We start from the raw sequence: 14,408 nt of genomic DNA, 5'->3' as shown, positions 1-14,408 counted from the left end.
TCATGAATACTAACTCTCTGACACGGAAGGTACGGACTCTCAGTCTCAGCCTCAGTAGAAGAAGGCCCAAACACAGAGGGCACCTGCTCTCCTCTAGCTCCTCTCTGGAGGGAATGGCCCAGCTTCACCCGCCCCACGTCGAGGCAGGAGAGGTCACCGAAGTTCTTTCTAGAATGTCAGAGCCCAAGAGGTAAGCATCTGTCTGGCTCCTACCATTTCTATGTACGTGTATTTGTCATCATGCATTTTCTATAGGTTTCACATACTATACACAGCTCTAAAAGCCATGAGGAAGTCGATGTACTGCTTCTGTTTTATATACTGTGTAGACTTAGCTAGCTTTAGAGTACGTACCTTTATAATACAAACAAAACAAGTGTCCAGCGAAAGTTATTCCTTGAAGCTTTAACACGAAAGTGTTCATTCATCAACTATAAACGTATACACCCTCATAACTATTACGTACGTCCACATAATTATTAATTAATTATACAGATTTGTGTACAAAATCGAAATAAAATGGTCTGATGGAACGTCATCGACCTCTTATCGCAGCTACAGCGAGTTCTTTGACTTCCAATGCTCCCTACTTGTAGAGTTTCCTGTCGAAGGAGGCAACAAAGGAAATACTAGAACAATCCCATACCTACCCGGCAAAAAAATATTTAAGAAAACCACTTATGATCTTGCAGTCGAGAGACAACCTCAAATTCACGACTACGTTACAGAATTGTTGTCCCTCCCTGAGCACATATCAAGATCTGAAAGACTGTTACGATTTTTTAAAAGCAATTGGCAGGAAGATCGGCTAAACAGAGGAGAGAGTGAGGATGGAGCCAACTATTCAGTGCGATACGTCAAGGGAGCAATGGCCTCGTCGGAACATGGAGCATATTATGTGCAGTGAGTTGATTGATTCACACACTTATTTAGTATTATAGGGTGTGTGTTTTAGTTTCTGGAAAACTGGTGATTTGTACGTACCGTTTTTACTAGATAAACACTCTAATTGTTGTGATAAAACACTGCGTAAATTATACGAGCGTTCACGTGTCATTGTCAGCCTATGTCCGTCTATTTTTATACCTACCGTTTAAACCTGTTGAACGTTATGGGTTTCAGTTCAATACTCACTACAAGTCGGTCGTTGTACAATGTCAGAGAGTCGCAATTAATTTAGTGCTGCGTTTTATGTACGTTTGGAAGGTACATGTACTACTGTATGTTAGTTTACATGTATTGGTAGTGTGTTATTGACAGTTTTCACTTTATATAGAAAGTGATTGTTTTTGTGCAGCAGCTTACATGTAGCCATACAGCATATTACCTTGTTTTTAGCAAGTGCTCGAGGCAGTTCTTGCTTGTAGTAGCACAACCCTTTGTACAAGAGCATTGTTGTTTTACTGAACTGTCATCAATCATGCTACAAGCTATCACCTAGTTTTCTCTGTCTTCTACATGTACATGCATCCATTGTATTTAAGTATATCTATGACAAGTTGTCTATCCTAAGTCCTTGATACTCCCCCCTTCCCCTCCCCCTCCTTTGTATCCCGTGCAGGTCCAATGACTCGGCTGCTGGTGACAGCCTATCGAGAGCAGACTCTGAGGAACCCATTGTGTTAGGCATCTGAGCTGCGTCTGACTGGTGTGTTTTTTGTATCTGAAGATTGACTCCAAATATAGGTTTTATGTTCACTTTCCATGATTTTTATGCCTGGTTTTATTTTATTCACACCCATGACTTTTATATAAAAGATTTGCACAGTCTAAAGTCGGTTGGCCATACATGTACATGTACGTACATGCATGTATTATGTGTACAAAAATGAAAACAATATTGGTTGAATATTATGCATGCACACAAGTCACATGTTATACGACATTTTCTTTGATGCATGATAATTGTTTAGGAGTGTTTTTGATTGTGTAATACACCAAGCCTCGATAGTAGCTGCTTATCTTGAAAGGTATCAGTGTGAATGAAATACAGTTGTTCCTTCGCTTCGAATGAACTAAACACATCACTAGCAGCTGGCTTTGCTTCTGAAATGTTAAACTCACACACTCTGTGCGAACTTTTGAACTGGAAAAGTTTGAACGAATCAAGTAGCATTATTGGTGTTGTGAGTATCTTAACCATCTCCGTGCTCTTGTTGTAGTGGAGCTGTGTTATGTACCTTTCAGTCAGTATCTTTGTAGCCACATACAGCGAACCACACAAAATCAGTACGGACAAGCTCTTCAGGTCTGCACATATTGTATAGATGGGGGTGAACACTACACCAACTAAAACAGCAGAACCACCGACCATATGCAATCCTAATCCTATAGTAAAGAGTCTACTCAGCGGTGCTGTGTAGACCAACTCGTATTCACCTGCTCCGTTCTTAGGTACCAGAGTATGTGAACTGTCAGTTGTTTTTGGCTCAGTTGAATAGTGTCTTGACATGTTAGTGCCAAGTGTGACTAGTCTGACACCTTTGAAGCACATCGAACTTGAGAGGCTAGTTGTTGCGTGATGTGGGTGAGTGCCAATCTTAAGATGAATTCTTTCCTCAGGCATTTCCCGTGGATTCGGTCTCATAGCAAAACTACACAATAGACGAACATGACTTACAGGGAAGAGGTTTCTTCTGTAGTGAGAAGACAGCATTGACATTCTAACAGCCATCATTATTCTTGTTGTAAAAAATAAACTAGCTATAGCAAAGGCTAAATCGTATAATCCATTATGAAACCTGTATGTATGATGGCTGAAAAGGAAGCCACTAATTAGTTACTTCCCTCTACAACTCATATAAAGGGGATATCAAAATTGAATACACACAGTCTTATAGATCTTCCGAATAAGGATACCCTGAACAATTAATTAAGGGTCAATAAAGACAGTGGCGCCCAGGATATTGAGTGTCATACAATGTCTAACAATTCAAAGCATCACATATCAGTTCTTTCTATATCTGCATACACACCTAATAGCCTAGACATAAGTTTATCATCTTCAAGAACTTCCGCATGAACAAAATACGACTTGCCTCGGGCTTGGAATGAGCTGAACGCAGTCGCACTCGGAGGTTTAGCGTCGGAAATATCGAATTCGTGAAGTTTCTTTTGTCCAATCATAGACAGTGTGTATAATTGTATCTTATCGGTCTTTTTATTGAAGTACATCTGTATAACGTAGCCCTTCACTAACCAATGCAGGAGTGCAGTGGTGGAAAAACCCACTAGCATGACTAGAGTGCTCATCATCACTCGCCCGACTAGGGGTACGGAAGTATTACCCATCCAGACCAGGACAGGACCACCTATCATGGCAGCTGCTGCTGTGGTGAGGGAGAAGATTTTGATTGCTCGAACTGCTCCTTTTAGTGGTGCCGTGTAGACCAGTTCGAAATCAGAACTTTTAGCATCCTTGGAAGTGATTGATGTGGAGTCGTTTGAGTGCGAGGTGTTTGTGTTGTCTTGGCTGGGCTCGGTTGAATATCGACGTGATGTAGTACTACTAAAGATCATCTGCTGATAGGTGGGAGGTTTGCAACAGCCGTTAGTCCTTAGGATTGAACCATGATGGGCAGTCAACACACCCACATGGCTGGTTGAGCACAACGATGTCAATCTTCGTTTAGAAGTGTTCGTTAAACAATCAACTTGAGCATTTGTAGATTGTAGGGGGAACCATGCAGCTCCAGAGGATACACGGAGGGTCTTTCCGAGTACGTAGTTCAGAGGACCAAGTTTTGAGGAGAAGTTTCTTACCACACAGGACATTTCACAGCAATCCCCTGCAGTAAGAAAATGGATACATATAAATTATGGTAGGCTACAGTGACTGTGTAGGCTACACATTTATATAGGAACTCGAACCATAGATAGTAAAACCTTACCAAAGCACAGAATATGAGGAGATTTTGCATGTGAACTTTTGGTCTGCTTGGAAGAGGTAACAAAAAAGGAGCAATTGGATGTGCCTTATTCAGAATCATGGCTACCCACGTGGTCAGAAGTGCTTACAGATCTTTGTCTGCTTCCTTCTTGCGATCCTGCAGTAGGACTGTAGCAGTCAGGAGAGCCACCAGTAGCAGTCAGGAGGAAGAGGAGACAGACAAAAAAATCAGCAAGTATGAAGTATAGATCTCCTTGTGTTATACAGTGATACACAAAAGTGGTTTGTGCATAGTATATATATCTTGTGCCATCCATGCAATAGCTAGAAGTGTGTGGTATGGGGTGCCGTTTGTGTCAAATCCAAAAAGAGTCGATGTTATGAAATGGAGTCGATGTTATAAATAAGTCGAGTTTACCATAACATTAACATTAGAGTAGGCCTGTGTTTTGTAGTAAGTCGACCTTTACTAATACGATTTTAACGGTAAACAGGAGAGAAAAGCACGTAACACTGATTTTTCAGTGCAAAGACAACAATTCATACCTAATTCTTCCATGTTCTGCAAAAAAATGGGAATTGTTGTGGGCTCAGCTCTAATGTGGCTTCACTAGCTCACTGCGCGCGCGTGCTCATAACAATAATGACGTCATCATTAATTGCACAAGTAAAGTTATCCCCACCCACTTATTAGCTGATCGAGCTAGCTAGGCTTCGTGTTTCTGTTCATTTTAAGATTCTAGCAGAGTTTCCAAGCTTTTCCAGGCTTTATTGGACTATAGTAACCCTCAGTAGCCTCAATTCCAGGCCGATTAAAATACGGCCTGGTACCTATTGCATGGTGATAGTGCGCATGGTGATAGTGCGCATGTGTTAGTTATTCTCCAGAATCTGGGGAATCCACTTTTTTCTTTCTCTCATCTATTTTGTATCTATGTACTCAGCTTAGCGCTCTATTGCGTTGTTCCAGAAGGCTTTCACACTAGTCTGAAGCCAGAAGAGGCTCTCATCTACCTCTATGACGGTTGTATGGTCAGGATGTCTTACCTTGGATCTGTAAAGGCTATGGGAAGTGTATGGTGCCTTAAACTGCTACTTGCGAAGACAACCTGGCTATAGGACCATCCTAGACGTAGATGAGAGTCTCTTTTGTCTTAAAACTAGAGTTCAAGCACTTGTAGACCAACGTAATAGACAGCATAAGCCACAGCTTCACGGAACTCAATTATGGAGATAAAGTATTACGGAACATATTCTTAGTGAACGGACTAATGTCCGGTATAATTTACTAACATTTTACGTTTGCAGTACGATTACCCATATTCTGGGTAATTTGAACATGTGCACTATCACCCATGCAATAGGTACCATGCAGGCCGTATTTTAATGCGGCCTGGTACAAACTCAGGAGCAGCAACCCGGGATATCTGATGTAAATTTACTTTTGGGACAAGGGACAGTGATGCTAATTCTGGGACAGTTGGCACCTATGGTGTAGGAAGCTGGAGCCGAGGTGTGCTGCACGGAACAGACTGGAGAAACCCAATGAGTAACCTTAATGAACTAAGGTCAGCCTGCCCTGTGCAGCACCACTCCTCTTAGCCCTACACTGACTTGACTCCGGCTCCAGTTGAAATTAGTAAAGGTCGACTTACTACAAAACTAGGGCACTAAAGTGCAAACCCTCAGCTGGTGACATGATAATAAAGATAATGCAGTGCATGCATGTAGCATGTATGACCAGCACAGCAACTCAATAGCTGAACACTGGAGGCATGCTGAAACATTGAGTGGTACATGTCACATGAGACATGCACTGTGGACTGGGATCACAGCAAAGAAGCCTGGAGTCTTAATTAGGCTTAGAGCTAGAGAGGCATGGCTCCTGCCAGGCTGGAGTATATAGGATCCAGCAACCAGTCACACTTTTAGCTTTTTACTATTCTATTGTTCCTGGTACAGGATCACTTCAGCTGCAAATACGTAGTCAGCGGAGCTAGATAATTCTAGTTTTCTACTTTAGTGACCCTGTTCCATTGTTCCTGGTACAGGATCACTTCAGCTGTAAGTAACCCATGTGCAAAGTTCACAATGTAACTACATAGGGTATCTCGAATAAACGCCGCGTGTAGTTAGCAGCTGTCAACGGGAAAGTTTAGCTTTTGCTCGCTTTTATTCGACAAAGAAACTTTAACATTCAAATCTGCCACTATTTAAAGCAAGATACTGTTGTCAGGGTGTCATACAGGGGGGGGGGAAAGGGAGGATATCCCCCCCCCCCCTTTCAATTATGACTGAGTGTCCATAGCTGGGTATTGAATTAACAGTTGACCTTTTTTTAGCAACATTTTCTGGTTACTTTTCTCATTTCCCCCCTCTACTTCAAAATCCTGTATGACACCCTGGTTCTGTGAAGGCTATCTATGCTGCAAACGCAGCGCTATGGCATCCAGGTGAGTAGAGATACTCATGACAAACAAACCAACAGACTACTATACCCGTGGCCACCCACGCGCGCCTCGGGTAACACAGAATAGTAACGATTATTATGGTAAACATCAACTCCTTTGTAACGTCGACTCCATTTCATAACATTAATTTTGACACAAACGGTAAAACATCAACCTTTATGATGTCAACTCTTGTAAACATCGACCTTTTTGACGTCGACTCCTTTTATAAAACATCGACCTTTATGACGTCGACTCATTTTTAAAACATTGACCTTTATGACGTCGACTCCATTTTATAACTTTTAGATTTTTTGACACAAACGGCACCAGAAAAAACGGCACCAAAAAGCCAGTACTCAAAACTGCATTTTCAGATAAAAAAGCACAGTAATTAACTTGAATTTGCTATCAATACAGTGTGCAGTCGACTGAAGATCCGTACCATGGTATATCAGCCCAATCTTTCCCAGACAAGTGTACTAGTGTCCTACTAGCAGGTGTCAATGAGCAGGACGTGGAGATCAAGGCAGATGGTTAGTGAACATGTTTTACCAATGTTAAACTCGACAAGCTTAAATTTGTATTCAATGGAAACGGTTTAAGAAGTAAGTTGAGATGTGCTATGAAAAAAATTTGCTGTATCGTTTTTATTGAGTCAAGAATGGCTTGTATTGTTGGTGCCTTTGATCAGTTTGCCAGTGTATTGTCACATGACCACCACATTCTCCTCACATGCACACACACACCTTAGGGATGATCTACCTCCCTGAGATCAAGTACAGGCGTATTCTGAATCGAGCGTTTGGTCCGGGAGGATGGGCACTCATGCCCAGAGGGGAAACATTACACTTCCAGGTCAAGGCAATAATAAAATGTCTGCTAATCATTAATTAGTAATTAGCTTAAGTGTTAATTTTTGAAGCTGCAAGGCTCTAAAACACAGCTGCTACGTTATTGGTAAAATCTGTTAAAAATACTTACCTTGCTGCTGGTCTCAGGAGTGACATTATTCTGTTGCTGAGGCATTACTGCAATTTTATTATTGCATAGTCAGCAGTGGGTAAGGCTACTGGAATTTTGCAAAACTAGCAAAAACTCATATAGTGGACTAATATTATATGGTTACTCGTTGACCACAGCCACTATTTTCTTTAGTGTAAATGGCTCCTTCCATAGCTACAATGTACTTCTTGTCTAGAATCTCCTCGCCCGGCTTTAGAGACATATCTTCACTTCAATTTAGTAAAACACATTTAATAATGAATAAACGAGTGTTGCCTCTCGCCATGTTTTTGCTTTCGCTCAAAAGTATTAGAGTGTTATAGAAGAGGTAAATAATTTGCAATGTGCTTTCAAATTGATTGTTTTAACCCTTTAACCGCCACCGGCCACGATCGTGGCCCGCAATAGTGACTTTTTTTGCGAAATTCTAATTCTGCGATACTTAGGAAGTAGCTCGAACTACGCACATCCCTGTATAGAGGAAGAGCTGTAGAATCACGTGCAATTTAGTCTAGAAATTTCCAAGCCACGTTGCTATGTTAAAATTTCATTAGCATCTTACCGCACGAAGTTTATAGCTATGGCTAGGTTGTTTACTTGTGCCGATGTGCTTGAACAGCTTGAGGACAGCAATGGCGATGTCTCCTCTGGTGATGACAGTGCCTATGAAGGAAAGGGAATAGTAGGATACCTCCCAAAGGCTACCAGCTTTATGCCAGACGCTGATGAACTGTCTGGGACTGAGGACATGGACCTAGACGCTAGCGCTATGGACCAGGACGGTGAAAGACCAGGAGAGGGCTCACTGTGTGACTCTGGCAAGTAGTATACAGTGCCTTCAGCTTTGAGAGTAAATTTAACCACAGAGTGAGTAGTTGTACTTAAATGTATCTCAAGATTGGAACATTTCTAAAAAATTGTGCTGATACCATTGTGTAGGTGAATAAATAAGCTACAACTTTATTTGAAAATATTTCCCCAAAAGTTGTTGTAGTGGGAAATCATTTTAGGTAAAAATGGGGGTGATCGTAAAATATATGTGTAACATGAAATATCTCCGGAACTAAAGTATTTCTGGACAAATTTTTTGTATCAAAAGATAGAAAATTTATTAACAATTAATGTGCAAAAACAATTACACCTTAGCCGACAAATTTGCTTGAGTTCCATCGCTAAGCGAAAAGGGACCTAAAATATCCTATAATTGAGTATTAATCAGTACGTGTACTTATGTAAGCTATACGTAACCATGCATATGTTAGCTAAACTATTCAGGAATGTTGTGCCAAAGTTCCATACCTTAGCCGAAAACACCATTAATTAATTTTTACTGCATATGCTTGAGGTGCCAATTTATGAGCCATATTTTCCCTTGTAGCCCTGAGGTGCCAATTTATGACAGTTAAACCCCACTAGACTACATGGCAAAAGTGTAGTAGGTGGGAAATATATGTACGTATTGTACTTCAAATTGATATATCTTAGCACTGTTACATTCATATGATGTGAAAATCAAGCTTAGTCAAGCCTTTATACCATATGATAGGCTAATCCATAAAAAAAAATTTTTGGATTTTATCTCACCGCTGGCCGAGCATTTAAAATGATAAAAACAGGTAAGCGTAATAACCGTGGCATTTTATTGCTCTGGAAACCCGATAGAGAATTTACAGACATTTCACTTCACTGTTAATTAAGAATCCGACGGTTAAAGGGTTAAGAAAGGGGTGTCCACAGTTAATAGTGCATACTGATTGTCTTAAATGGCCTGTAGCCAAACAGTGGGAGCAAACCTTTGTCAAAGGCATAGTCAGTAGTCTGTGAGATAATCACAGAAAGTAGTATCTATAACAAGCAGTCTAAAAAGAAAAGGTTGGTTTGTGGCTTATATATATACCAGGACCTCAACAAAGGATTCTGCCAGGATCTGGGTTTCAAAATGGATTCTCTTACACGTGGTATTGAGCGCGCATGCGCATTACATACAGGAATAAGGGGTGTGTCTCGCAAGTTCAATAATGGCTACTAAAATAGCTAACTTCTTTAGCAGCTCTCCTGACTCTTGTAGCTAAAACTAGCGCTTTAGTGCAAGGCTAACTCATAAGTTATAATAGAAAGTTTGTTGGCATGTGTACTGGCGTGATTGTTCATGGTTTATCCTGTTCTATCCTGTTTTATCCTGATGTACTATTTATCATGTGTCATACCATACATTTACGCTGTTGTGTAATTCACAGTTTTTCTTTGTGGTTGTTTATTCTCACATTGATCATGCACCCTTGTTTCTGGATCATTCTAGAATCATTCTCGATCACCCCCCTGGGACCTGACTCTATAAATAGTTGTCCATCCATTACCTTTTTGTTGTTGGTTTTTGAGTTGCTGTTTTTGTATAGTTTGCTGGTACTATTCCCTTATTGTGAATTTACTAGGTCTATATGAAATAAAAATGTTTATTGGCAGTCAATCTCAACAATAGTAATAGTCTAGTCTGTATGGTTGCAAGAAGATAGCCTCCTTCGCAGGCCTTCCTTTTTCAGTTATAATTTTGTTTCTGTTGTTTGTCACAATAATTTATTAACACCGTACGGGAATAATTGGAGGGAGCAAAGAAAGAAAAAAGGAAGCCACTAAGAAAAAGGAAGGCCTGCCCCGCTAAGTCTTGTGATCTGCTACTGACATGGCCAAATTTTATTGAGCGTGGGCAAGAGTAAACCGCAATATCTGTCCTCCCACACACTGTGACACAGTACTTAGAGCGTATTTACCAGGAACTAGAGGCAAAGAGTGTGTGAAGCTACAGAACACAGTATGTAGAAGTTAGCTCTACAAGATGAAGCATGAAAGGCTAGAGTACTACTGTATCTGATAATAGCACTTGTCAAAAGGACCTGGGCAAAGAAGGAACCTATCCCAGATCCTGGACAACTCACAGCAATACTTCTGACATGCCAAAATTGACAGATCCCTTCGTGTCATCAGAAGGAATGTTTTAGTCCAAGTCATAATAATAAGAAGAAGAAGATTGCCCTGGAACAATCACACTATCCAAACTAGAAGGGCAAGGGCAACCAATTTTATCCTCGGATAATTACAGTAGAACTACAGCAGAACTACAGACTACAAGACTCGCCTTATCAAACTCAATGTGCTCCCACTCTCAAGACGTCACGTTCGACCCAGTCGAGTGTTTCAAATTACAGCAGACAATGTAGACCTGAGTGCTTATCTGCAGGTATTATTTCCGTATCCACTATAGAGCTGGTTCTACTGCCAGAAAGTTTCCAAAAGGAGCAGAACCTCTAATACTACTACAATAGGATTACACGACTATGGAATTGACAGGACCCTATCGATCTTCAATCTATTACATGTATTAAACTAAGGAAAAATTCGACATTGGTGCTCGTGCCCCTGTGAAAACTGTCTCATGCACACAAATTAGTATAGTTTAGTCACTCTGTCAGTACTCATGAGATCACAACCTTGCAACATTGTCATGTCATTTTACACTGTTTCTAGACTAGACTGCTCAACTAACTCAAGCCTCAATTTGAGGCTTGAGGATAGGCTCAAAGATAGACCTTTAGTCTTCAGACTTCACTATGCTAGGTATTAAAGCCATCGTCTATGATAATAATTATCTCCAGACTTGCATATGAAGTCTACAATGCGTAGGCATCCTGTGGCTTTGTTATCTGTCAGGCTCCGCCCATCTACTGAAAGCCCACGCTCATTTTCACTGTGCCACCACTGTGCCACCGTCACGCGACTTAGCGAGACAGGCTCTCCTTTTTCTTAGACGGTTCGTTCTTTCTTTCTTTGTTCCTCCAATTCTTACCGTATTTTATCTTATTGACCGTGTGACAAAGAACAGAAAAAGGAGAGGCTGTGAAGGAGGCTAGCAAGAAGAATCCAACAAAGTTTGTGCGAACAAATGATGCTATGAAAGATTCTAAAGAGACTGCAACAGCCTATAGTTTTCGTCGCATTGCAACCGTTGAGCAGTTACAGTTGGAACAGACACACACAGTCAGCTTTACTGTATCCCTCGTGCGGCTACGCCTCAAGACATAATAATTTATGGCTTTACACTATCTAACATTTTGAGTGAATGTTTTGATGTGCAGTGAAAATTAATCTGACGCCAAAAGTTGTAAAAAGCGGCAAGGTATACGGTTTTTAATGCGGACGGTTGTTATACCTGTGCCTTATTCACACTGGATACGCCTATTATTCAACTTCATCAGCCTGTTATTCAAATTGATGGCACACTCAAATCATTCAACATACACAGCAAACTATAAATTATAGCACCAACAAATGGGATTAAGTCATTACTTTTTAATTTCTGCAGCGAAATAAACTTAGCACACAAAATGTGGTTTCAACATTGATTGGACTAACAATTAGCCATGTATAATGTGGGCGTGTTCTGAGCTACTGCGCATGTGCAACTCCAGAGGAGGGAGGACACGATTAACCTTAGCTAATAATTAGCTAATTATTACGATCTTTTAATGAAATTCTTTGAACGATTCGTCTTTTCTTTCTGTATAACCTCTTCATATTGAACAGTACTGTAGTATGAGTAACAGGCAATTGGATCTTGGAGACAGGAGTGCCTGGGGTGCTCCTCATAGATCAGGAGTGTTTTTCACAGAGACAAGATCAGAGTGCCTGGGATGCTTCTCACAGGGATCTTGGAGATAGGAGTACTTAAGGTGCTTCTTATAGGGGTCCTATTACCTTCAGGTCCTGACAACTTGGCCGTAGGAGTATCTCCAGTGGGAGAACTTCTACGATATACACTGCTCTAGCTCTTAATCTTGTGTCCAATATGTAGCGGTTATAAAGAAAAAAAAGACGAATCGTTAATTAGCTAATTATTAGTTAAGGTTAATCGTGTCCGCCCTCCTCCGGTGCAACTCCATGAAATTGTTAAACTATTTTCACAGTGCCTATATTCTTCAAATTGTAAAAAGACTGTTACCGTATAGCGTGAAATTTTCGAGGCACTTATATTTCGTGGATTGGCCTCTAAAAGCATTTTCGTTGCACAATGTTCGCGGAATGACTGCGTAGGAAGCCACGCCTTTAAATCTTTGCACGTTATAGCAGGTAATTCTAATTAAAGAACAATTTTCGTGGACTTAATTTTTGTGTAAGATTGCTACCCACGAAATTCGCGAAAATTAAGCCCCTCGAAAATTTCGCGCTATACGGTATTCAGAATATTTGGCACAGGCCTACATGTAACTGTTGTATTCTTGAAATCTATCTTAGATTCTTAATTGTGGGTAAGGCTCCAATGAATATGTTCTACCAACATTCCGTCCGAGAAAAGTATACGTATATAGGGTCCGAGAAAAATATGCCCAGAGTATAACCAGACGGTTCTCTCCCTCCCATGCTACAATGAGAGCCGGCAAGACTATAATTATGTGGCTATGAACACTCAGTCATACAACTAGTACCTGAATGCAAATTTTAGGGGGGGGGGAATTGGAGCCAGAGAGGGATATCCCCCTCCCCCCGTATGACACCCTGAGAATCCTGTTGTGATCAAAGGAGGTTGGTCATATATCAACGGAAGAATGTGAATTAACTCCTGTAATGTAGCAGGTATAACAATGATAGGTTTTAGCTACTACGATTCCGGTAGCAAGAGATGTAATACTAATTGTAGAAAGATAAAATAATGTTCAAGAATGCTAGAGTGAGATAAAAGTGTTGACCCAGCAGGTTGAAGCAAGGTTGAGGTGAATTCGAGGCCAACACTGTTTGCATAGCATGTTTCGCCGCAGTTTAAATCGTGACTAACGTACGTGGTTGTTGATTAAGCCTTGCTTTTTACTGTTACTGTAATCCCTGGTTTATTGTACAAATGTATTGTCACATACGACCTTTCCCCCTGCAGGGAGAGAATGATGGTGGTCAGCTGATAACCAGAGAGTACGCCCTCTACTGTCTAGGACGGTTCACTGCACAAGCTGTGGGTGAGCACACCTTCTACAGTAAGAACAACCTCAGTTATGGGAAGGCGTGTGAGTCAGCCAAGTCAAATGCTCTCATGAGGTGCTGCAAGGATCTGGGTGTGGCCAGCGAACTATGGGACCCTCAGGTACAGTGACGTTGTCGTGTTTACACATGGGAAAGGATACTTTTACTTAGCTACTCTAGTGCATGTACCGTATTTACTCGATTAAACGCCCGGGCGTTTATTTCAGATCGAAGTCTTAGAGGGGGTGTTTAAACGAGGAGGGCGTTTATTGTTATGTCTACTCAAAACTCTTGCACAGCAGCAGTTAATGTGCTCTTCTTGGGCTGCTGTCTCAGCTTAAATTTAAATCTTGTCGGTATCTCTCTCTCTCTGTGTCGGTATCTCTCTCTATGCATCCATAAAAAGTATTATTATTCTATGCTGCCATGCTTGCAACTGGGTTCCATGTGCTATTTCAGCTCAACCCACAGTGCCACGCCCCATACATGGGCAATTATTTAAGATGGGTGTTTATTGCCAAAGACAGAGCTTTTACCCTGGGCGTTTAAACGAGATGGGTGTTTATTCGGTGTTTATTCAAGTAAATACGGTACTTACACGGATATGTGAATATTGTGGGTTGGACACGTGTCTCACTCATCATTTTTGTGACATTCCTAAGGTTTTTGCTCACTAAACAACTGTAAAAAGTTATTGCTATGCCTGCATGACTAGCTGTATCTGATGCCTGCTTACATATATGCGCATGTATATCAACTATTTTAAGAATACACAATGTTTGTTTTGTCCCTATGCCCAGTTTGTACGGGAATGGAGAGGTGGGCATGCATCTGATGTGTGGTGTGAGAATGTGCGGAGCAAGGAGAAGAAGAAACTCTGGAGAAGGAAGGACAATGGAGAAGCTTTTCCTTACCCCTGGAAGGAGGTGCAACGTACGAAATAAAAGTACAAATAGAATCGCTTCAATTAACACATCATAAAATTAATGAACTCATGATTGTCCTTGTTTTCCTCATTAAATGTACATGTACAATTTTGTTGGTAACTACTTATTTAGCAA

At 40.9% G+C, this 14,408-nt stretch overlaps 2 protein-coding genes and 1 long non-coding RNA gene across 3 annotated transcripts; 2 read left to right on the top strand and 1 right to left on the bottom strand.

Annotated features, from left to right (window-relative positions):
* The first annotated feature begins 2 nt into the window (after positions 1-2).
* On the top strand, positions 3-1,774 carry LOC135341081 (SH3 and PX domain-containing protein 2A-like). Its single transcript, XM_064537559.1, has 3 exons — positions 3-190; positions 496-903; positions 1,562-1,774. The coding sequence occupies exons 1-3, from the start codon at positions 3-5 to the stop codon at positions 1,632-1,634; spliced, it is 669 nt and encodes a 222-aa protein (XP_064393629.1). The 3' UTR covers positions 1,635-1,774.
* Positions 1,775-1,827: 53 nt separating this feature from the next.
* Positions 1,828-4,000, bottom strand: LOC135341088 (uncharacterized). The gene is made up of 3 exons (XR_010396524.1): positions 3,891-4,000; positions 2,312-3,788; positions 1,828-2,250 (listed from the first exon to the last, which is right to left on the bottom strand). It is a non-coding gene; the product is annotated as an uncharacterized LOC135341088 (long non-coding RNA).
* Positions 3,988-14,399, top strand: LOC135341080 (mitochondrial genome maintenance protein mgm101 homolog). The gene is made up of 5 exons (XM_064537558.1): positions 3,988-4,124; positions 6,760-6,875; positions 7,094-7,197; positions 13,265-13,468; positions 14,148-14,399. Exons 1-5 carry the CDS (start codon positions 3,988-3,990, stop codon positions 14,289-14,291), a joined length of 705 nt encoding a protein of 234 aa, XP_064393628.1. The 3' UTR covers positions 14,292-14,399.
* The last annotated feature ends 9 nt before the right edge of the window (positions 14,400-14,408 follow it).

The sequence above is a fragment of the Halichondria panicea genome, chromosome 9, assembly GCF_963675165.1.
Source record: "Halichondria panicea chromosome 9, odHalPani1.1, whole genome shotgun sequence".
In the NCBI taxonomy this organism is placed as follows: domain Eukaryota; kingdom Metazoa; phylum Porifera; class Demospongiae; order Suberitida; family Halichondriidae; genus Halichondria; species Halichondria panicea.
This window is presented reverse-complemented; position numbering and strand designations above follow the sequence as displayed.